This window comes from Pelophylax lessonae (assembly GCF_965119305.1).
Source record: "Pelophylax lessonae genome assembly, chromosome: 6".
In the NCBI taxonomy this organism is placed as follows: domain Eukaryota; kingdom Metazoa; phylum Chordata; class Amphibia; order Anura; family Ranidae; genus Pelophylax; species Pelophylax lessonae.
This window is the reverse complement of record NC_138773.1, coordinates 330,285,253-330,309,340: the sequence shown is the minus strand read 5'-3', so window position 1 is coordinate 330,309,340 and position 24,088 is coordinate 330,285,253. Positions and strand designations below refer to the sequence as shown.

Here is a 24,088-nt window from a genome sequence, read left to right as displayed (position 1 = left end):
TTGAACAAGGTTGGTCCCAGGACTGAGCCCTGGGGCACCCCGCTTACTACCTCAGACCAGTCTGAGTATGCGCTGTTTATTACCACTCTTTGGACACGCCCCTTTTAGCCAGTTCTGTATCCAAGAGCAAACCCTGCTGTCGATACCTGCAGACCTTATTTTATAAATTAAGCGCTTATGGGGAACTGTATCAAACGCCTTAGCGAAATCCAAGTACACCACATCCACTGGTCTCCCCCTATCTAGCTCACAGCTCACCTCCTCGTAGAATGCTAAGAGATTGGTTTGACAAGAACGCCCATTTGTAAACCCGTGTTGGTTACTACTGATGATGTTGTTGTCTTTAGCAAACTCTACGATATAGTACCTTATCATCCCCTCCAGAAGTTTACATACTATCAATGTCACACTGACAGGCCTATAATTTCCCGGGATATGTCTCTGGCCCTTTTTGAATATTGGAATCACGTTAGCTTTCCTCCAATCCCCTGGTACATCTCCTGTCCTAATACTGTCAGCAAAGATCAGGAACAGTGGTCTGGATATAACTTTACTGAGTTCCTTGAGTACTCTCGGATGTACGCCATCCGGGCCTGGTGATTTGTTTGAGTTAAGTTTATCCAGCCTTTCCCTGATTTCACCCTCTGTTAGCCATAGTGGCAAGTCCTGTGTATTACTACTGACCATACAGTCATGGTCAGTGTACCCCATACAGTCATGGTCAGTGTACCCCATACAGTCATGGTCAGTGTACCCCATACAGTCATGGTCAGTGTACCCCATACAGTCATGGTCAGTGTACCCCTCCGTTTCCTGTGTAAATACTGATGAGAAAAAGAATTCAGGACGGTTGCTTTTTCAGTGTCCTCTGTAACCATCCCCCCATCATCGTTAATTATGTGTGCAATATGCTCTGCCCTAGTTTTTTTGCTGTTGATATACTTAAAGAATTTCTTTGGTTCTTTATACTATACTCCGCTATTTGTCTCTCAAAGTCTGTTTTAGCCATCTTGATTTCGTGTTTACACCTCTTGTATTGGTCGAAAGCCAATACTGTGCCTTCTGCTTTATATTTCCTGAAGGCCAATTTTTTCCCCTAATAAGGTTTTTAACGCTACGGTTTAGCCGGCCAGGTTTGGCTTTGTCTCTTCTAAATTTATTTCCCATAGGAATGCACTGCAAGATGCCTTTGCTTAATATGTTCCTAAAGCATTCCCATTTTTCCTCTGTGGTCAGGGATCCTAGGGTTCAGTCCCAGTTTACCCTTTCCATCAATGAGTACAATTGTGGCAAAAGGTCGCAAAGTTCAAGGGGGCTGAATACTTTCGCAAGGCACTGTGTGTGTGTGTGTATATATATATATATACATACATACTTTAACTTATTTATAGTTATTTATTATATTCTAATTTATTATTTTGTGTTTCAAACTTTATCATACCCGAGATATTATAAAGAAGAACGCACAGTAAAAAAAAAAATCATATGTAAATAGTTGGTTTGGGCTGCTCATTCTTAAGAATTACATGCAAAATAATTGTACCACTTTCAGCACCTAAAATCGGAAAGAATCATACCGCCAGGGAGGTTAAAAGTGTTTTGTTATATCTGTTCAGTAAGTGCACAAAACTGTTCACCCTGCCAGGAAACCAGTGAGCTTGTAAGTAGGGGCTTGCGATTGGCTAGATACTGGCACCAAGAGTGCAAGTCCCCGCCCCGCTCCTCATCTTGCTAAAACAGTGACCCTCCTGCTGAGTCTGTGCCCTTCACCATTTCATATAAAAAAATTTGAAAAATATTGTTATTTTTGTCAGAATTGTCGCTCTTTTTTTGTTTATAGCGCAAAAAATAAAAATCGCAGAGGTGATCAAATACCCCCCAAAAAAAAGCTTTATTTGTGGGGAAAAAAAGACATCAATTTTATTTGGGTACAGCGTCGCACGACTGCGCAATTGCCAGTTAAAGCAACGCAGTGCCGAATCGCAAAAAATGGCCTGGTCATTAAGGGGCTGAAGTGGTTGGTTAATGAATGAATAAAAAAAATAATAAAAAAAAAAAAAAAAAAATATATATATATATATATATATATATATATATATATATATATATAATATATATTTTTTTTTTTTTTAAAAATATGAAAAGTAATGTTATGCCGAGTAAATAGATACCCAACATGTTATGCTTTAAAATTGTGCAGGCTCCTGGAATGGCGCCAAACTGTGGTACTTGAAAATATCCATATCCGCGTTAAACATTTTTACACGTTACCAGTGTAGAGTTACAGAGGAGTTCTAGAGCTAGAATTATTGATCTCGCTATAACATTTGTGGCAATAACTCACATGTTTGGCGTGATCAGCATTTACATATGTGGGCATGACCTACACATGCACAAGCAGGAGGGGATGGGGCACTTTAATTTTTTTTTTTTTTATTTAATTTTATTCATTTTTTTTTTTTTTCTCCTTTTTTTTTTTTCTCTTTTTTTTTTTTTTTTTTTTACACTGTTCCTTTAAAAAACGATTTGAATCCCTTTTATTCTACTGCTAGAAATGTAAACATCCCTTGAGATAACAATACAGCACGACAGGTCCTCTTTATGGAGAGATCTGGGGGTCTAGAAGTCCTACAATGGAAAGCATTAGAAAATAAATGATCTAAAAGGTTTAAAAAAAATAAAAATGGGCTTTCTGACCGGAATGGGAAGTGAAGTCATGGTGTTACTCCAGTCCTCCTAGGCCATAGAGATGAGTGGAGGCCATCTCTCCTCTGCTCTTCTCATTGGCCAGCTGGCACATCCGCCAGATTGGTTCCCGGACTCACCGATCATCCCAGGAAAGCCCTAGAACCATCAGAAAGGAAGGGTGGCAACCAACCCCTCCTGCTACTTCTAAAAGTGATCCAGCAGCTAATTACCTGCTTGGATCAGTTTTAGTCCCGGTTCACACTACCGCGACTTGTCAGGCGACTTGGTCGCCTGACAAGTCGTGCTCCATTCTGTGCTACGGGAACCGTTCTAATAGGAGTGACTCAAGTCGCTCCAACTTAGAAAATCGTTCCTGCACTACTTTTGACCGAAGTCGGAGCGACTTGCATTGACTTCCATTATGTGAAGTCCGTGCAAGTCGCACCGAAGTCGCGGGGCACGGCGACTTCACTAGTCGCCCCCGAAGTCGTGCCGCCATAGTGTGAACCGACTCTTAGCAGTTAGAGAATCACCGGATGAAGAAAAACAATACCGGGGTTATGGCATATTGCTGCAGCCATAAAGCCCAGTATTGCACTTCAAACTGAGGATGTCATTTTGCTATGGCCCTGTTGGGAAGCTAAGAGTTCTTCTCTCTCTCTTTGAGTAGGCAGGCCTGTGCCACATACTGAAACTTGCCTGTGCAATATGTGGCACAGGTAGGCTGGGAATTCGGGACTCCTAGAGTGGTTTCCCAATCCCTCCCCCCTTTCCCTTGACCTCTTTTTGCCACCAGTAGTCAGTTATTCTCCTTTCGGAGTCCATGATTTCCACCTTCTTCATGTTCCATGCCATAGTGATGTCTCTGGTTCCTAGTGATTTGATAGGTTGAATATTGTAGATACTCTGTGATGTGGTGTGTTCAGGTGTTGGGGACACAGTTATATGCCAATTGTGTTTCTGCTGGAGGAGTCAGAAGTGATACTCAAAAAAATGTTTCCTTTGTGCATCTTCTAGATTACCAACAAGACTACAATCAGATCCCAGATTCTCAGACAGAGAATTTTTCACAAACCGATTTTGGCTCAATGGATGGAGTTTCCAAAAGACCTGAAGATACTTCCAGACACAGAGGATGGGGAGAATACGGACATAATGGTGGAACTGATAGGAATGAAGATTCCAACTCTTCTGCACCAAGACCATTGACAGATACTGGACTTTATCAGAGTCCTGAGTATCCCGTCACCTTCGGAAATGAGCCCAGAAGGAACTCATTAGGACGTTCTATGAGCATTGAGGAACCTAGGAGGAACCGCCCTGCAGCCCCCCCAGAGGTATATATGTGTGTTCATTGGAGGGTGGAATTCAGCAGGCGATCTGAATGGGGTTCTGCCTGTCCTCATCTTACATTATAAAGGGATAAATCCGAGGGGTGTTGGGTATCCAAAACTTGCCTGTACAGAGCAGTGAAGAGGAAACACTCATTGGCTCTGGTAAGGCAACTCCCATGCAAACAGGAGAACCCTCCAATGGGTACTGAGAAAGTCACTGAAAGCATAACCCCCAACAGAGGGAGCACCAGACCACAACTGTGAAAGTCCAAATTGCTTTAATAATTTACAATGCACGTTATGAGGGCCAGAAACCTCCTTCATCACAAAAGTATAGAAAAATAAACGTTTTTTTAATCCTAATATAGCATCAAGTCAATTAATCTCCTGGGATATTAATCTGGTCAGTTAGGTAGCAGAGGGGGTTGTTAATCGGTTTCTGCTGCTTTGGTGTTAATTAAATTAAAGACAGGTGCACTAGATGGGCAACAATGCGACCACCTCCTCTTTTTCTGAAGGTTTTTCTCTAGTTTTGCATTTAGCTATGGTCAGTGACACTACTGGTAGTATGAGGCCATACCTGGACCCCATAGAGGGGGTCAGTGTCACTACTGGTAGTATGAGGCCATACCTGGACCCTATAGAGGGGGGTCAATGTCACTACTGGTAGCACGAGGCCATACCTGGACCCCATAGAGGGGGTCAGTGTCACTACTGGTAGTATGAGGCCATACCTGGACCCTATAGAGGGGGTCAGTGTCACTTCTGGTAGTATGAGGCCATACCTGGACCTTATAGAGGTTGCACAGGCAGTCTAACTGGCTGAGGGAAGAAGGTTCTCATCCAAGATTTTACAATACATGGCCCCGTCCATTGGCCCCTCAATGTGGTAAAGTTGGCCTGTACCTTTATCAGAGAAACAGCCCCAAAGCATCATGTTTCCACCTCTGTGCCTGACTGTAGGGACGGTGACTGTAGGGATGGTGACTGTAGGGACGGTGACTATACGGAAGGTGTCTGTAGGGATGGTGACTGTAGGGAAGGTGACTGTAGGGATGGTGTCTGTAGGGATGGTGACTGTAGTGATGGTGACTGTAGGGAAGGTGACTGTAGTGATGGTGTCTGTAGTGATGGTGTCTGTAGTGATGGTGTCTGTAGGGATGGTGACTGTAGGGATGGTGACTGTAGGGGACGGTGACTGTAGGGATGGTGTTCTTAGGGTCATAGTCAGCATTTTTCTTCCTCCAAACACGGCAAGTCAAGGTGATGCCAAAGAGCTAAATTTTGATCTCGTATAACCACCGCACTTTCTCCCAATCCCTATCTAGATCAATTAGATGTTCATTGGCATGACTGTACATTTACCTTATTGAGGAGGGGGACTCACCTTGTTTGAAGGAAGAAAAATGCTGACTATGACTCTTAAGAACACCTTCCCTACAGTCACCGTCCCTACAGTCACCGTCCCTACAGTCACCGTCCCTACAGACACCTTCCCTACTGTCACCGTCCCTACTGTCACCGTCACTACAGACACCTTCCCTACAGTCACCGTCCCTACAGTCACCGTCCCTACAGACACCGTCCCTACAGACACCGTCCCTACAGACCCCTTCCCTACTGTCACCGTCCCTACAGTCACCGTCCCTACAGTCACCGTCCCTACAGTCACCGTCCCTACAGACACCTTCCCTACAGTCACCTTCCCTACAGTCACCGTCCCTACAGTCACCGTCCCTACAGTCACCGTCCCTACAGTCACCTTCCCTACAGACACCTTCCCTACTGTCACCGTCCCTACAGTCACCGTCCCTACAGTCACCGTCCCTACAGTCACCTTCCCTACAGTCACCTTCCCTACAGTCACCTTCCCTACAGTCACCAACCCTACAGTCACCAACCCTACAGTCACCTTCCCTACAGTCACCGTCACTACAGTCACCGTCACTACAGTCACCGTCCCTACAGTCACCGTCCCTACAGTCACCGTCCCTACAGTCAAGCACGGAGGTGGAAACATTATGCTTTGGGGCTGTTTCTCTGCTAAAGTTACAGATGGACTTTGCCGCTTTGAGGGGCCAACGGACAGGGCCATGTATTGTAAAATCTCGGATGAGAACCTTCTTCCCTCAGCCAGAACACTGAAGATGGGTCATGGATAGTGGGCAAACTTAAAAAGTCTGCAGGGGATCAAATACTTTTTTTTTCCCCACTGTAACACGTCACCATTTTTCTAGGAGAATCTTTTGGTGAAGGTGCTATTGACATGAAATTTGTCCCCACATGTCAGTAACAACCCATGCAATCCATACATACAAAGACACCAAAACAAAAAAGTTCAGAAATGAAGTTCTGTGTAATAAAATGGAATGATACAGGGAAAAAGTATTGAATACATGAAGAAAGGGAGGTGCAAAAAGGCATGGAAAGCCAAGACACCAGCTGAAAGCTATCAGTAAATTAGAAAGAAATCCTGCCCCTTGTCAGTGCAAAATAATATCAGCCAGTTCAGTGTCAACTGATGGCCTATAAAAAGGTGTCTCATTATCAGGGTGTCACGCAAGAAACATCTCATCATGGGTAAAAGCAAAGAGCTCTCTCAAGACCTTTGCAACCTTATTGTTGACAAACATACTGATGGTGTTTGTTACAGAAGGATTTCTAAACTTCTGAATGTTCCAGTGAGCACTGTTGGGGCCATATTCCAGAAGTGGGAAGAACATCATCATTTCACCATAAACTGGCCATGACCAGGTGCTCCTCACAAGATTTCTGACAGAGGAGTGAAAAGAATTATCAGAAGAGTTGTCCAAGAGCCAAGGGCCACTTGTGGTGAGCTTCAGAAAGACCTGGAATTAGCAGGTACAACAATAAGTAATGCACTCACCCGCCATGGCCTGTACTCACGCTCACCACCCAACACTCAATTGCTGAAGAAAAAGCATGCTGAAGCTCGATTAAAGTTTGCTGTACAACATTTAGACACACCTGTAAAATGTTAGAATATAGTCTGCTCAGATCAAGGCCAACTCTTTGGATGCCATAATACACACCATGTTTGGGGGCCACATCACCCCATAAACACCCCCATACCAACAGTGAGGTTTGGAGGTGGGAGCATCATGGTGTGGGCGGGGCTGTTTTTCAGCATACAGTACTGGCAAACTTCATATCATTGAAGGAAGGATGAATGGATGATAAAAATCTTCTGCCATCTATCAGGATGATGACGATGAAATGAGGGAGGACATCTCAGCAAGGCAATGACCCCCAAACACAAAGCCAAGGAAACTCTCCATTGGGTTCAAAGAAAGAAAAGAAAGCTGCTAGAATGGCCCAGCCAATCACCTGATGTAAAGCCAATAGAAAATCTATGGAAAGAACTAAAGATCAGAGTTCATAGAAGAGGTCCACGGAACCCTCAAGATTTGAAGACCAAAATCACACCTGAGCTACGCATGGAACTCGTTTCTCCATACAGGAGGCGCCTTGAAGCTGTTATTACCAACAAAGGATTTTCTACCAAGTATTGAATACATTTCAGTTAGGGGGTTCAATACTTTTTCCCTGTATCCTTCCATTTTATTACACAGAACTTCATTTCTGAATGTATTTGTTTTGGTGTCTTTGTATGTGTGGATTGCATGGGTTGTTCCCAACATGTGGGGAATATTTCATGTCAATAGAAATAGATTTACACAGAAAAATGGTGACGTCTTCTTTTACTCGCTGTATATGATGTTCCGTTCCAACCGAACGGGAAGGCCAAATGAAAACATGGCACACAGCCACAGAGGTTTGGACCGAACCATCAGTTCCTCTGCAATGGTCATGTATAAAATCACTTCAAAATTTTACAAACAGTTGCCGTTCTATTTTTATTGGTTTTTGATTATATACTCATTATATTGTATATTTTGTATCTATACTTTCTGGTTTATGCCTTCGGTGACATTCTCAGTACCCATTGGAGGGACACCCTGTTAGAATACAAACTGCCCAACCGGTAACGAAAAACGGATATCGGTCGATCACTAATTCTAGCCACCCCCCATACAAAACTAGACGGAACATAGCTGATATAAAACTGGAACATTTTATTGAACAAATTCACACAGAATATATACCTCACAGGAGGACATCCCCCTCCTGATCAAATTACCTCACCAGGTCAGGTGCCTGATTACATTATCCTATGCAGATGAAATTGTATACAGAAATGGAATTAACCTGAACTAATTATCTAAGGGACAACCAACACAAACCGTATTCTACTTTCCCAACAGTAACTAACAGATAACAGTGATTCAATTAACCTGAGCCAATTAACTAGCAGACTGCTGTCATCAAGCTCATGAAGTACAATACACATTATTATAAGTGTAAGCACAGAACCCATAGTAGACTATAGGTGAGTAAATCCTCACAATCAACGATGTGTGGAAGACAGGTGGGTGAGCTGATGATATTAGCATCTGCTATGAGTCCGACTGTGTGAAGCAGTCTCTTATCAGCAATAGGCAACAGGCCTTTAACATTGAACCGAAGCCATGTGATTCGCTCTTTCAATGAACCTGGTCAGAATCAAACAGGCCAGAAATAGTCTTCATATATTTCTTGAGATATATGGTTGATAAATATTATTGTCCCATTTGAAGTAATCCAAACTATATTTTCAGTGTCCATTAAGTAGCTGTTCATCATTTCCTTGGTCATCCCTAATAGACCTTACACATAAGAGGGGTGTAGCGGTCAAAGGAGTAGGGGACCGCAATGCAGGATTCAAGTACGGTACAGCAGACAATGAGGCTGAAGCAGAAACCGGCTGAATTAACCAACAGAGTGTAATGGCCGGAGAATAATGTTAACAGTAATAACAGATTACATAGATTTACAGCAAAGTTAACTGCAACGTGATACCTAAAATGGCGCTCCCGCCAACGCACACACAGAAATACAGGCTACTCTGCTATATGATCCTATCTGATTCCCGCTAACCGGGACACGTTGCTGCAACGCTCTGTCTACAGAAACCTGCTCTATGCCCTGCCATAGGTTAGCACCGGTGCACACTCACAGTTCTGTAGGTACAGCTGCTTTATCTCAGTCTCTGTGATGGTGGATGCAGTAAGGTCTCTGGATCTGTCCCTTGCTGTCGTTCGCTGCAGTCTCTTATGCACTGGTCTGGGTTTCTTTGCAGGTTGTTTATCTTGTTCCGTCATTTGGAGGTCACTGTAGTCTGGCCCCTTGCTCTGTAACTTACTTGAGGTGTTCTGAGATGTTCTCTCCTCTCTTTCTCTGATTCTCAGCTGCAGTCCGTAGCACCACAGTTCAGCTCCGTCTCCTCTGGCAAGATCCTGTTGCTCTGTCCCTGGATTATCCAGTCTATATCCCCTCTCAAGGCCACAGCATACAGTCCACTTTTCTCAGCCAAGCACAGCCATAGAGACCGAACACCACACCGTGCCGGGAACTTCCTGCTCCTCCTCCTTTCCAGAAAGATCTCCTCTCTTAAAGCAACAACAACAACTGTGGCTTCATTCTCATTAACAACAACAGTGACTTGTGGCTGAAAGATGCATGACAGTCTGTGGGACTTTCTCAATAGAAGTACAGTGTAATGGAGTTTAGTCATTCAAGGGGCTGACCCCCTACATGCCTCCCCACTTAACAATGGTCGTCCTCGGCCATCCTATATAGTCCATGGGGAAGAAAGTGATTATTACAATCTCTAACAGCATCACAACATTGTCCACAACACATACAGGTGGACCAAACGAACTGATCAGCATTGTACCTGTTTGGTGGAACCCCTGCAGTAGACCTATTGGATCTCCGGAGGTCTTGACTATCTGTAAGTGACTGACTTTCCTCATTGGGAGCTGCCAACCTGGGTTCCTCCTCATTGCAAGCCAGTGGTGGTTCTGTAGCATAAGCTTCATCCCCTGTGGCCTGGGGACCTTCCGCAGTGTCAGGAACAATCCACCAGTCCTCATCATTGTTTTCATTGGAGATAATGAGTTGCGGACGGGACAGGAAGTGTTGTCTCTTCAGCAGGTTTGGGATCTTCAGACCGAAATGGCCGTAACATATTCCTATGTAGGATCCTTGAGGCAAACTCCTCATTTTCCACCCGTACTTCGTAGACCGGGCCATTGGGGTACACTCTCCTGATCACTTTGTAAGGTTGTACCTCCCAACGCTCACTCAACTTGCCTCTGGGACGTTTCTCCCACACCAGTACCCGGTCTCCAGGTTGCAGCGGAACCTGTGGAGGGGAGGACGGTCAGTATGAGTTCTCTCTTGCAAACGCTGGCCTGCTAACCGGCGGATGGTCTGGAGCCGCTGACGGTGTTCTTTCACCCATGAGGTGGTCGATCGTTCTATTAAATCCTCTGGTTGTTCTAAATTCAGTTCAACAACTTCTCGGCCAGCTCTGCCGAACAATAGCATGTACGGAGTATACCCGGTTGTGTTGTGAACCCGATTTTATTGTAAGCCCAGACTAATTCATGGAGGTAGTCTGGCCAGTGCATCCTTTTGTCTTCCTCTAATGTTCTCAACATCTGAAGCAGGGTCCGGTTGAAGCGCTCGCAGGCCCCATTCCCTTGGGATGATATGGAGTTGTCCTGGATTTTTCAATGCCATACAGTCGATGTAGCTCCTCCATCACTTTCCCTTGAAAGCACGCTCCTTGATCTGAATGGATCCGCTTCAGACACCCGTAGACTCGGATGAAATCTTGACAGATGGCCCGAGCTGCAGACTCAGCTGTCTGGTCTCGAGTTGGGGTGACCACTGCAAATTTAGAGAAGTGGTCAATCATGACCAGGCAGTATTGTGGACCTCTGGCGGATTGTCCCACAAGAAGGTAATCTATCATCAATACTTCCAGCGGTTCTTTGGTCTGTATGGGCTGCATGGGTGCCCTCTGTTCGGTGCTTTTGGTGAGTTCACACATTCGACACTGCCGGCAGACTTCCTCAACCATGGCCTCCAGTCGTGGACAATATACATAGCGTTGCAGCCACTGGAAGGTCTTAACTGGCCCGAAGTGAGCTCCAAATTCATGAGCCTCCTTGGCTACCTCTCGTGCCATGCTTCTGGGTATTACTACCTGCCACCTTGCCTCTATATCAGCAGGCTGCTGCCACTTGCGGTACAAAACAGCTCCATGAACTTCCAGTCTATCCCATTGTTGTAGAATGGACTTCACCTCGGCATCAAGCTCAGTCCTTTCTTCTCTGTCAGGTTTTCTTCGCTGGGACACCCAACCTTTCATCTGCCGCAGTCCGACATCTTCATCCTGTATTCGGCCCCATTCTTCATTGGTTCTTCCTAATGCCTTGGGCAGCACTCGGGCCTCCCCACTTGTCTGTGCCACAACTGCTGGAGGTGTGAAACCTGCAGAAGTCTGGAGTTTCATCCTCTTCTTTTCGTTCATCCAGGTCCCCTACTGGAGTCTCAAAAGTAACCCTCGACAGTCCATCGGCATTAGTGTTCTCTGTAGCAGAGCGGTAGCGGATCGAGAAGTCATACTTGGCAAGGCGAGCTGCCCAACGCTGCTCCAGGGCTCCCAACTTGGCAGTATCCAGATGGGCCAGGGGGGTTGTTATCGGTCTGTACAAAGATCTTAGCCCCTGTCAGGTAGCCCGCAAATTTTTCTGTCATGGCCCACACCAGGGCAAGGAGCTCCAGCCGGAAGGAACTATAGTTATGAGGGTTTTGCTCTGTATCCCGCAACGACCGACTGGCATAAGCGATAACTCTTTCACGTCCTTCTTGTACCTGTGACAGTACCGCCCCAAGTCCATAGAGGCTGCCATCAGTCGATAAGAGGAATGGTTTGTCAAAGTCAGCATAAGCCAAGATGGGGGCCGATGTCAGGGCTTCTTTCAGGGCCTGGAAGGCCTCTTCCTGCTTCTGTCCCCAGGGGACACTTTGACCCTTGGGCCTCCCAGCTGTTCCTCTCTGCAGCTCATTCAGAGGGACTGCTATCTTTGCGTAGTCTTTGATGAATCGCCGGTAATATCCGGTCAGACCGAGGAAAGCCTTCAACTCCCGCAGTGTTCTGGGCGCTGGCCATTGTTGTATTGCAGCCACTTTGTCTTAAGATGGCAGCACCCCATCTTGGGACACCGTATGGCCTATGTACTCTATCTTCCTCTTGAAGAGATGACACTTCTTTGGCTTTATCTTCAGGCCATGGGATCGCAACCGCTTGAGTACCTGTCCTAGTCGGTCTAGGTGTTCTTGAAAAGTAGCGGAGTATACAATGATATCATCCAAGTATATCAAGGTTGCTTCAAAATCCAGGTCTCCCAGACACTTCTCCATCAGCCGCTGGAAGGTGCTCTGGGCATTGGATAGCCCGAATGGCATTCTGTTAAATTCGAATAGTCCCATGGGGAGTATGAATGCAGTCTTGGTCCGGTCCTTCTCGGCCACCGGTACTTGCCAGTACCCGCTTGCTAGATCCAGGGTGGAGAAGTATTTAGCCCGCCCGAGGGCTGTCAGGGACTCCTCGATGCGTGGCAGAGGGTATGAGTCTCATGTGGTGCATGCATTCAACCGCCGATAATCCACACAAAATCGAATAGTGCCGTCCTTCTTGACAAGCACCACTGGAGCTGCCCAAGGACTTTGACTACCTCGTACCACTCCTGAATCTATCATCTGTTTCAACAATGTCTTCACTTCCTGGTACAACTTGGGCGGAATCTGTCGATACCTCTCCCGGATTGGGGCAGCGTCCCCAGTCGGTATCTCATGTGTGATAGCATCTGTGCAGCCAAAGTCATCGGCATGGCGGGCAAACGCAGCCTGATTCTCCCACAGCATGGCTTCAACTGCCTGCAAACGGTCTGGACCGAGATTCTTCACATCTATCTCCATTTGGTCCACAATGGTTCTCCCATTCCATTCTGGGGTCGGAGCCTCTTCAGGTCTGGCAGTAACTGCCAGTGTCCATGCAGCATTGCCTATCGGAGCTAGAGTCACTTCTTCCCGACTTAGCACTTCTCCCCGATGTAAGTACACACGGGCCAGTTCTACTCCAGGCGCTAAAGCGACTTCCAGATGTCCCACATTCACAGCTCTTATGGATACTCGTCCATTCTGGACCACTGCCAGTGTCCGGGCCACTAGGGCATCCTGACCTAGTTCTCCTAGACCCCCTGGTTCGATGATCACCTCCATACCTTCAAGGTTGCGGAAGGTTCCCACAGGCAGTGTCAGTATAGTCTCCCGACCAGGAGGAAGACTGAGGGTAGCCTTTCCCGACACTCGGATAGTTCCCACGGACTGGTGTACTGGGACACTTTTCTGTGTCCCACAGAACCGGATCAACCGTTGGAAAGCATTTTGCGTGGGTTTGTGTGGGGTGGCTTGCTTCCAATAGCCTGGTCCCCATTTAGTGAACATGATCTGATCCAACTCTCGTAAAATATTCATGCCCATTATCACCGGTGCATCCTCCTTGAACGTCTCGGGGACCAGCAGAATGCCTTTTCTTCCCACTTCCTGTCCACACAGCCGTACGTTCATCCACACGACTCCCGTGACCGGGATTTGCTGATGGTTTGCAGCTGTAACTTGGACCAATGTCTCTCGTTCTGGCTTAGCCAGTGCTTGGAAGTAACGATTGAAGTATGACTCAGGCATGGTCGTCACCTGTGATCCGGTATCTACTAAGCAGTTGACTGGGATTCTTTCAAATTCAGCTTGTATGACAGGGCACCCTGCGACCAGGTGTTCAGAGCTGTGCTGTGTGTTCTGACTCTCCACCTCCCCCGCAGTACGCCCCACTACTGCGGGGGCCGGTAGTTTAACGCCGGCTCTGAGCGTCTAGATAGATAACTCTGACACTCTCTGGCGAGGTGTCCTTCTTCTCCGCACCGCCAGCACTGTGTCCCCGGACGATAATCTCTCCGCCTGCGTGCGGGAGGCGCCCTGGCTGGCCTTGTTGGAAGATATTGAGGAACTTGGTGTGACGGTGAACTCGGGTAAGGATGCTGTGGTGTAGGAAACAGTGGGGCAATCTGATAGGGCGGTTGTTGGCTGGATAGGCAGCCCCAGGGGAATAGCTCGACTCCATTCGCCTTTCCATTTGTGTCAATTTGTCGTGCATAGCACTCAGGGAGCTTTGCAGGTCTTGTACCACTTTAACTAGGACCTCTTCCTTCCCCACAACCCCATAGGGTGTGGCGGTCTGGGTCTGTATCACTCCGGAGGCATAACTTTCTTCTTTACTGCGTGCCACAGCCTCCGCCAATATTTGCCGAAAGATCAGAGTAGGGTCCACCCTGACTCGCTCCCGCAGGACCTATCTCAGGGGAGAGCTGAAGAGTCCCAGAATAAACTGTTCCCGCAATATTCGGTCGGCAGATCCCATGCCAGATACTCCGTCTGCCTCCTTTTTCTGTACCTCAGCCAATACTTCCTGTAGAGCCATCGCATATTGTGAGACCCCTTCATTTTCTTGCTGAACCCGGTAGAAGAATTTCGCCTGGAGGTGGCCCGCACTAGCTGTTTCACCGTATATTTCTTCCAGAAATCGCACAATCTCCTGCAAGGTGCTGCGTGTGGCTTCTGATTGTAGAAACACATTCTTTCGGGCCTCACCCTTCAGGGCAGCCAAAGCAATTTCTACCTGTAACTCTGGACTGACATTGTAAATTCTTGCAGCGCTCTGTAATCTTGTCACCCAGTCTGACAGTGACATGTTCTTGCCATCAAATTTTGGCAGCAAGTTAAACAGCATGCCCATAGGGAGGGCCCTTGCAGGGGTTCCACCATTGCCTGAGGTACTCACATTAGCATCATGCACATTTCCTTCAGCCACCTCCATCTCTGTAACCGTACCCTGCTCGCAGCGCCACTTGTAGCGGTCAGAGGAGTAGGGGACCGCAATGCAGGATTCAAGTACGGTACAGCAGACAATGAGGCTGAAGCAGATGCCGGCTTTATTAACCAACAGAGTATAATGGCCGGAGAATGATGTTAACAGTAATAACAGATTACATAGGTTTACAGCAAAGTTAACTGCAACGTGATACCTAAAATGGCGCTCCCGCCAACGCACACACAGAAATACAGGCTACTCTGCTATATGATCCTATCTGATTCCCGCTAACCGGGACACGTTGCTGCAACGCTCTGTCTACAGAAACCTGCTCTATGCCCTGCCACAGGTTAGCACCGGTGCACACTCACAGTTCTGTAGGTACAGCTGCTTGATCTCAGTCTCTGTGATGGTGGATGCAGTAAGGTCTCTGGATCTGTCCCTTGCTGTCGGTCGCTGCAGTCTCTTATGCACTGGTCTGGGTTTCTTTGCAGGTTGTTTATCTTGTTCCGTCACTTGGAGGTCACTACTGTAGTCTGGCCCCTTGCTTTGTAACTTGCTTGAGGTGTTCTGGGATGTTTCCTCCTCTCTTTCTCTGATTCTCAGCTGCAGTCTGTAGCACCACAGTTCAGCTCCGTCTCCTCTGGCAAGATCCTGTTGCTCTGTCCCTGGATTATCCAGTCTATATCCCCTCTCAAGGCCACAGCATACAGTCCCCTTTTCTCAGCCCAGCACAGCCATAGAGACCGAACACCACACCGTGCCGGGAACTTCCTGCTCCTCCTCCTTTCCAGAAAGATCTCCTCTCTTAAAGCAACAACAACTGTGGCTTCATTCTCATTAACAACAACAGTGACATCTTGTGGCTGAAAGATGCATGACAGTCTGTGGGACTTTCTTAAAATACAGTGTAATGGAGTTTAGTCATTCAAGAAGCTGACCCCCTACAGGGGCCTAGGGAGTCCGAGACAGGGATTTCCCAACCTCTCTAAGGTAAGCTGGGTTTCCACGGGCCCCCCAACCAAAGTGACTCCCATCACAGAAGGGTACTGGCATCCACTTTGGTTCATGTTCTGTGGGATGTTCATTAAAAATTCTCTAAATGCAGATAAAGTGGTAACAAATAACCCCATATTATATAATCATAATAAATTCCTGTTAGGTGAGGCAGGTTCCAGGCCTTGGTGTGCCCATGTCTGATATCTGTTACAGTTGCTGGTGGTCCTGTGAAAACTTCATCAGCCAGAGCAGGTCAGTCCAATGGGTATCAGGACAATATCCCCCCGGACATTATCCCCCGGGACAACATCCCCCCGAATAATATCTCCCCGGGACAATATCCCCACCGGAAAACATCCCCCTGGACATTATCCCCCGGGACAACATCCCCCCGAATAATATCCCCCCGGGACAATATCCCCCCGGAAAACATCCCCCTGGACATAATCCCCCTGGGACAACATCTCCCCGAATAATATCCCCCCGGGGACAATATTCCCCCTGGACAATATCCCCCCGGAAAACATCCCCCTGGACAATATCCCCCCGGATAATATCCCCCAGGGACAACATCCCCCGGGCAATATCCCCGGGACAATATCTGGACATTGGGTTAGGGTTAGAGGGGAAATATTGTCTAGGGGGATATTGTCCAGGGAGGATGTTGTCCTGGGAGGATTATGTCCAGGGGGGATATTGTCCGGGGGATATTGTCCGGGGAGATGTTGTCCAGGGGGATGTTTCCCGGGGATATTGTCCGGGGGGATTATGTCCAGGGGGGATGTTTCCCGGGGGGATTATGTCCAGGGGGATGTTTCCCGGGGGATATTTTCCGGGGGGATAATGTCCGGGGGATATTGTCCGGGGGGATATTGTCCTAGAATCGTCCAATGACCTGAGAGGTAAAGGGACCTGTTACTGCCAGTTCTGCCATACTTTGTTTGGCCGGGGGGGGGGGGGGTAGGACACACTAGCTGATACACCAAGTTAAAAGACAATTTCCTACACACCATTTTGGTGGAAATGTTGGAGAGAAAGTGGAAGTTTTGTGTTTTCTGTTGTCCTAAGAAAATGACCCCAAATCTTATTCTGTGGTTTTATTTTTTGTGGTTTCAGATCTTTGAAAATGTGACAGCAAGATTACATAAGGAATGGTTCACTAAAGATTTACAGGAGAGAATAAAAGCAAAAATTCAATTTCTCACTATAGAAGAGAAATCTAATGTTGTGGAAGTGAGTGGAACATTTAAAGAGATAGAATCGGTGTACCGCTGTCTCCAGGGGATACAGGAACAGAAGCTCGGTGCAGAGAAGCCTCCAGAGACACCAAGTGATCGGAGTCCCACCGACAGCCAGACAGACCAGGTGTGCTTTCCATCAGCCTTATATGAATACATCATGGAGATCTACAGAGCAGAAATGGACAAGATAGAGAAAAAATATGGAGTGAAGATTGAGGAACACTCCAAAAAGGAAGGATCCACATATGTCAGATTTATCGCTCATCGATCAGATTCCTCACCTGAGAAAGCCCAGGAGAAATTTACAGACAAGGTGCAGAAGGTGATGGATGACTGGAGCCAGGTAACAGTAGACCCCTCAGTTGTCCACCTTTCATTCTCGGACATCAAAGAGCGAGTAAAAGCTAAGTGGAGTAATACCCTGGTGATACAGGGAGAGAACATGGACATCATCCTTCGTGGTCCCAGAGATGAGTTGCCCCAAGTGAAGATGTTCTTAGAGAAAGGTGACCATAAACCCTCCCGCTCTCGCAGGGCTGTGACCATCTCCACCAGCAATTTGAAGACGGAGATCGAGGTAGACCCCAGACACATTGATATCCTGAAGAAATTAAAGAACAGGCAGATCTCTGACATTCAGGAGAAGTACAATGTGAATATAGAAGAAAAAAAGAAAAATGGCAACATACTTGTCACCTTCAAATCTATGAATGCCGCCCCTGACCTTTCACCCCACGCTTCTCACAGCTTCATCACCCTCCTGCAGAAAACTTTCTTTAATATCCAAAAAAAAATAATCAGTGTGAAGCCGGAAATCCGGGAGGGAGAGGTTAATATAGTGCAGGAACAGCTGATGATGGCGGGAATCGTCATTGTGATGGAATATTCCAAAGGCGCTGTGCTCCTCATCGGACATCCAGTCCATGTAGCTTTTGCTGAGGAGAAACTCAGTGGAAGTCAGAATTTAAGAAGAGATCAGACAGGAGCTTCCTCAGGAGAGCCAATGGAGACCGACAGTCCCTCAGCTGCTGCACAGAAAGAAGAAGAGCCAGACAACTGTCCTATCTGCCTGAGTGAGATAGAAGAAAAGGAGATATTAGAGAAGTGTAAGCATGCATTCTGTAAGGGATGTCTTGCGCAAGCCATGGCCCATAAACCTGTGTGTCCGATATGTTTGGTCTCGTATGGGACAGTCAGAGGAGACCAGCCTGATGGAACTATGACTGTGAATACAAACAAATACTCCTCACTACCGGGATATTCTGGATGTGGAACCATAGAGATCAACTATAACATCCCAGGGGGCACCCAGAAGGTGAGTGCAGACATCAGCACTAACAAGAGACAGACTTCTCCTGAGAGATACATTTCTTCACCCCCAGCACTGATATCATGACATTTAGTCCAATTCATTTACTGATATTGGTTTTTGGATGCATAAATGTTCCTAGCAGAAAATCAATAATTTTATCTACTCTTAAAAGATAGCAGATTAATCCAGGGGTGTCAAACTCCATTTCATCGGGAGCTGAATCAGCACTACGTTTGTCCTTAAAGGGCCGGTTGTATCTGTAAAACGATATAATTTTATGCCAGGCTTTTTTTCTCAGAGTATATGTGCTGGAACTTAACAACCCCCCCTCAAAACTGCATCAAATGGTAGGTTTGGCCAAATTGCAAAAGTTGGAGGATCTTCAAGGGGCAATAAATACCAAGAGTGCATAATGTGTGGAGTTCAGGGATGCTCTATGTAGAGAGTGCAGGGTTTAGGAGTGTGCGACATACAGGGTGCAGGGTTTAGGGGTGTGCGACATACAGGGTGCAGGGTTTAGGGGTGTGCGACATACAGGGTGCAGGGTTTAGGGGTGTGCGACATACAGGGTGCAGGGTTTAGGGGTGTGCAACATACAGGGTGCAGGGTTTAGGGGTGTGCTACATACAGGGTGCAGGGTTTAGGGGTGTGCAACATACAGGGTGCAGGGTTTAGGGGTGTGCTACATACAGGGTGCAGGGTTTAGGGATACGCTACATACAGAGTGCAGGGTTTAGGGATACGCTACATACAGAGTGCAGGGTTTAGGGGTGTGCGACATATAGATTGCAGTGTTTAGGAGTGTGCGACATACAGAGTGCAGGGTTTAGGGGTGCGCTACATACGGAGTGCAGGGTTTAGGAGTGTGCGACATACAGGGTGCAGGGTTTAGGGGTGTGCGACATACAGGGTGCAGGGTTTAGGGGTGTGCAACATACAGGGTGCAGGGTTTAGGGGTGTGCTACATACAGGGTGCAGGGTTTAGGGGTGTGCTACATACAGGGTGCAGGGTTTAGGGGTGTGCTACATACAGGGTGCAGGGTTTAGGGGTGTGCGACATACAGAGTGCAGGGTTTAGGGGTGTGCGACATAGAGTGTGCAGGGGTGTGCGACATACAGAGTGCAGGGTTTAGGGGTATGCGACATACAGAGTGCAGGGTTTAGGGGTGCGCGACATACAGAGTGCAGGGTTTAGGGGTGCGCTACATACAGAGTGCAGGGTTTAGGGGTGCGCTACATACAGAGTGCAGGGTTTAGGGGTGCGCTACATACAGAGTGCAGGGTTTAGGGGTGCGCTACATACAGAGTGCAGGGTTTAGGGGTGCGCTACATACAGAGTGCAGGGTTTAAGGGTACGCTACATACAGAGTGCAGGGTTTAGGGGTGTGCGACATACAGATTGCAGTGTTTAGGAGTGTGCGACATACAGAGTGCAGGGTTTAGGGGTGCGCTACATACAGAGTGCAGGGTTTAGGGGTGTGCGACATACAGAGTGCAGGGTCTAGGGGTGCGCTACATACAGAGTGCAGGGTTTAGGGGTGTGCGACATACAGTGTGCAGGGGTGTGCGACATACAGGGTGCAGGGTTTAGGGGTGTGCGACATACAGGGTGCAGGGTTTAGGGGTGTGCTACATACAGGGTTCAGGGTTTAGTGGTGTGCTACATACAGGGTGCAGGGTTTAGGGGTGTGCTACATACAGGGTGCAGGGTTTAGGGGTGTGCAACATACAGAGTGCAGGGTTTAGGGGTGTGCTACATACAGAGTGCAGGGTTTAGGGGTGTGCGACATACAGAGTGCAGGGTTTAGGGGTGTGCGACATACAGAGTGCAGGGTTTAGGGGTGTGAGACATACAGAGTGCAGGGTTTAGGGGTGTGCGACATACAGGGTGCAGGGTTTAGGGGTGTGCGACATACAGGGTGCAGGGTTTAGGGGTGTGCGACATACAGAGTGCAGGGTTTAGGGTTGTGCTAAGCACAGTGAGTGAAGTTAAATAGTTACATAGTTTGTGAGGTTGAAAAAAAGACATCGGTCCATCCAATTCAACCCATAATGTGTGTGTTTGCTGTTAATCGTACATTGTATACCCCTCTCTTTCACAGGCTGTCTATATCTTCCACCTCTCCCCCTTGGTGTGAGAGCCACATGAAATAGCCTGGCAGGCCGGATTCAGCCTGTGGCCTTGTGTTTGACACGTGGTTTAGGGGGTTGTTTTAAGTTTCTTGCAGCACTAACTCTTCTGCACATGAAATACAGTAGATATTTCTACACATAGCAGCACAGTGGAGACCAATCACAGAAATCACAGTGGGGGGACTTATCAAAACTGGAGCCGCTAAAATCTGAAGGAGCGGTGCCTGGCAGCCAATCAGCTGCTGTCTTTCATTTTCAAGGCTTAAAGCGGATGTAACCCAACGTTCTAACCGTTTCCCCAAATCTGTTACATTCAAGGCATATGACAGTTGTTTGTACTCTCCACTGAACTGTCATGTCATCAAATGGCCAGAGTCATAACTGATCACATGTGTAGCACCATGGCAACTGCAGATCAAACAGAAGCCAATATGGCAGCTTCCTTGGCTGTAAAGGAGAGGAGGGTTTAGTTTTGCTTTCAGCTGATTGGTTGCCATGCATGGCTGCTCCAGATTTCCTCTACTCCAGTTTGGATTAATCACCCCCCATTGTACAAACCCGATTCCAAAAAAGTTGGGACGCTGTACAAATTGTGAATAAAAACAGAATGTAATGATGTGGAAGTTTCACATTTCAATATTTTATTCAGAATACAACATAGATGACATCAAATGTTTAAACTGAGAAAATTTATCATTTTAAGGGAAAAATAAGTTGATTTTAAAATTCATGGCATCAGCACATATCAAAAAAGTTGGGACAAGGCCATGTTTAGCACTGTGTGGCCTCCCCTCTTCTTTTTATAACAGTCTGCAAACGTCTGGGGACTGAGGAGAAGTTGCTGAAGTTTAGGAATAGGAATGTTGTCCCATTCTTGTCTAATACAGACTTCTAGTTCCTCAACTGTCTTAGGTCTTCTTTGTGGCATCTTCCTCTTTATGATGCGCCAAATGTTTTCTATGGGTGAAAGGTCTGGACTGCAGGCTGGCCATTTCAGTACCCGGATCCTTCTTCTACACAGCCATGATGTTGTAATTGATGCAGTATGTGGTCTGGCATTGTCATGTTGGAAAATGCAAGGTCTTCCCTGAAAGAGACGACGTCTGGATGGGAGCATATGTTGTTCTAGAACTTGGATATACCTTTCAGCATTGATGGGGCCTTTCCAGATGTGTAAGCTGCCCATGCCACACGCACTCATGCAACCCCATACCATCAGAGATGCCGGCTTCTGAACTGAGCACTGATAACAACTTGGGTTGTCCTTGTCCTCTTTAGTCCGGATGACATGGCGTCCCAGTTTTCCAAAAATAACTTCAAATTTTGATTGGTCTGACCACAGAACAGTTTTCCACTTTGCCACAGACCATTATAAATGAGCCTTGGCCCAGAGAAAACGCCTGCGCTTCTGGATCATGTTTAGATTTGGCTTCTTTTTTGGCCTATAGAGTTTTAGCCGGCAACGGTGAATGGCACGGTGGATTGTGTTCACGACAATGTTTTCTGGAAGTATTCCTGAGCCCATGTTGTGATTTCCATTACAGTAGCATTCCTGTATGTGATGCAGTGCTGTCTAAGGGCCCGAATATCACCGCCATCCAGTATGGTTTTCCGGCCTTGACCCTTACACACAGAGATTGTTCCAGATTCTCTGAATCTTTGGATGATATTATGCACTGTAGATGATGAGAACTTCAAACTCTTTGCAATTTTTCTCTGAGAAACTCCTTTCTGATATTGCTCCACTATTTTTCGCCGCAGCATTGGGGGAATTGGTGATGCTCGGCCCATCCTGACTTCTGAGAGACACTGCCACTCTGAGAGACACGCCCACTCTGAAGCCCCGTACACACACGCAGATCGTCGTCATACAAATGTTCGTCTTTTCTCCCCGGGATGTCGGTGTCTGTTGAAAAGTGCAAAGACAGCACAAGGACAGCACAAGAATTTTGTCTGCAGACTTCAGCTGACTGCAGAAGTGATGTCATGTAATGGTTAACTTTCCCTGTGTTTTTTATTCTCTGAGCATGCCCAGTCTTGCAAATCTGCGGTCTGTCGGCCGAATTCTGTACTGACAGGCGAACAATCGTCCGTTCTGGTGTCCGCAGACAAAAATTTTCATGTTTGCAAGAAAGACTTTTGTCCGCGGATTGTGCGCAGACATCTGTCTGAGGCACCATACTAACACGCGTACAATCGGCAGATCTTTCGTCCGCCGACGTTTGTATGCCGACGATCGGTACGTGTGTACGGGCCTTGAGAGGCTCTTTTTATACCCAATCATGTTGCCAATTGACCTAATAAGTTGCAAATTGGTCCTCCAGCTGTTCCTTATATGTACATTTAACTTTCCCGGCCTCTTATTGCTACCTGTCCCAACTTTTTTGGAACTTTTTCATGAAGTCCAAAATGAGCCAATATTTTGCATGACATTTCAACATGTCTCACTTTCATCATTTGATATGTTATCTATATTATATTGGGAATAAAATATAATTTCTCTAGCGCTCATTGACAGACGTAGTCCTCGGTGATACAGTACCTTCGGGTTATGTTGCCTCCACAGGAGCAGGACTAGACAGGAAATTAAAAAACTCTGGCCACACCCTAGGGGCAGTCCCAGAGGGTATATCCTCTCTCTCTCTGCCTCAGCAAATCAGTTATTTTCTGTCTAGTTAGGAGTAAGGACCTAGATACCTTGCTGGGATCTTAGGTCCTGGCAAGATTTTTTTCTTAAAAGATTTTTTAGACAGCTTTTTTTCTCCAGTGTTCCTGTGAGATCTTCAAGCAAGAAAGCTGAACTGGGCGACGGGCTGGATGTTGAGATCCGGTGGTCACCCCAGTTCAGCCTACGAGCGCGTGCAGGCCATAGCTCCGCGCTGGGTCGGCCGCGACAAAGTCCCATTAAAGGACTGACCCCGCGAGTTAAACGTCTCGCTGAAACGCCAAAGACCATGAGTCACGGCGTCCATATCGGTCGACAGCCCTCCCGCCCCGGTGGAGAGGGGTACTGTCAGGAGTTGGTGCCCGCCTGGTTCCGGTATGGTGAGTAGTATGTTCCCCCTTTTCCCCTGACGGGTCTTGTGGTGAACGCGGGCCCCTCTCTGTATGGTAAGATAGAGTCCCTCTCTATCCTATAAATGACACAGATCCTCCTACTTTGAGTGTGATTTTATGTGCAAAAGCCAGGAGGCTTGGTTTGGGAGCTAACAATCTAATTGTATACATGTTAAAAAGATTGTAATCAGTGGCATTCTGGGAATCTTACGGTGATAAGAATAAGCTACCTACCAGTCAGAAGCCACGGACATGTAGACTGCCTTCCTAATCAGATCTCCAGCTATTAGCAGGCCTCCCGAATGGCCATGCGGTCCGCCAGGGCCGGTACCGCCAACCACGCCAAATCCCCATGCAGAGAGAGTGTTGTGTGCCCTGCAGCACACCGCTATTCAGTACAGGCCGCCGCCATTTTTTTTGCTGGATCGCACGAGCCGCCATTTTGGCGTAGCCTCGTGTCTCCAGCATGGGGGCGGCCATG

The 24,088-nt window shown here is 47.1% G+C and overlaps 1 protein-coding gene across 1 annotated transcript in view; it reads left to right on the top strand.

The window, feature by feature from the left end:
• LOC309558765 (E3 ubiquitin-protein ligase DTX3L-like) overlaps positions 1-24,088 on the top strand; it is a gene marked incomplete at its 5' end in the record, with an annotated part of 52,769 nt that overhangs the window by 6,806 nt on the left and 21,875 nt on the right. The window contains 2 exons of the mRNA XM_082261813.1: positions 3,706-4,025; positions 16,981-18,420. Of these exons, the coding sequence (XP_082117939.1) occupies positions 3,706-4,025; positions 16,981-18,420 (1,760 nt within the window). The remainder of the gene's footprint in view (positions 1-3,705; positions 4,026-16,980; positions 18,421-24,088) is intronic.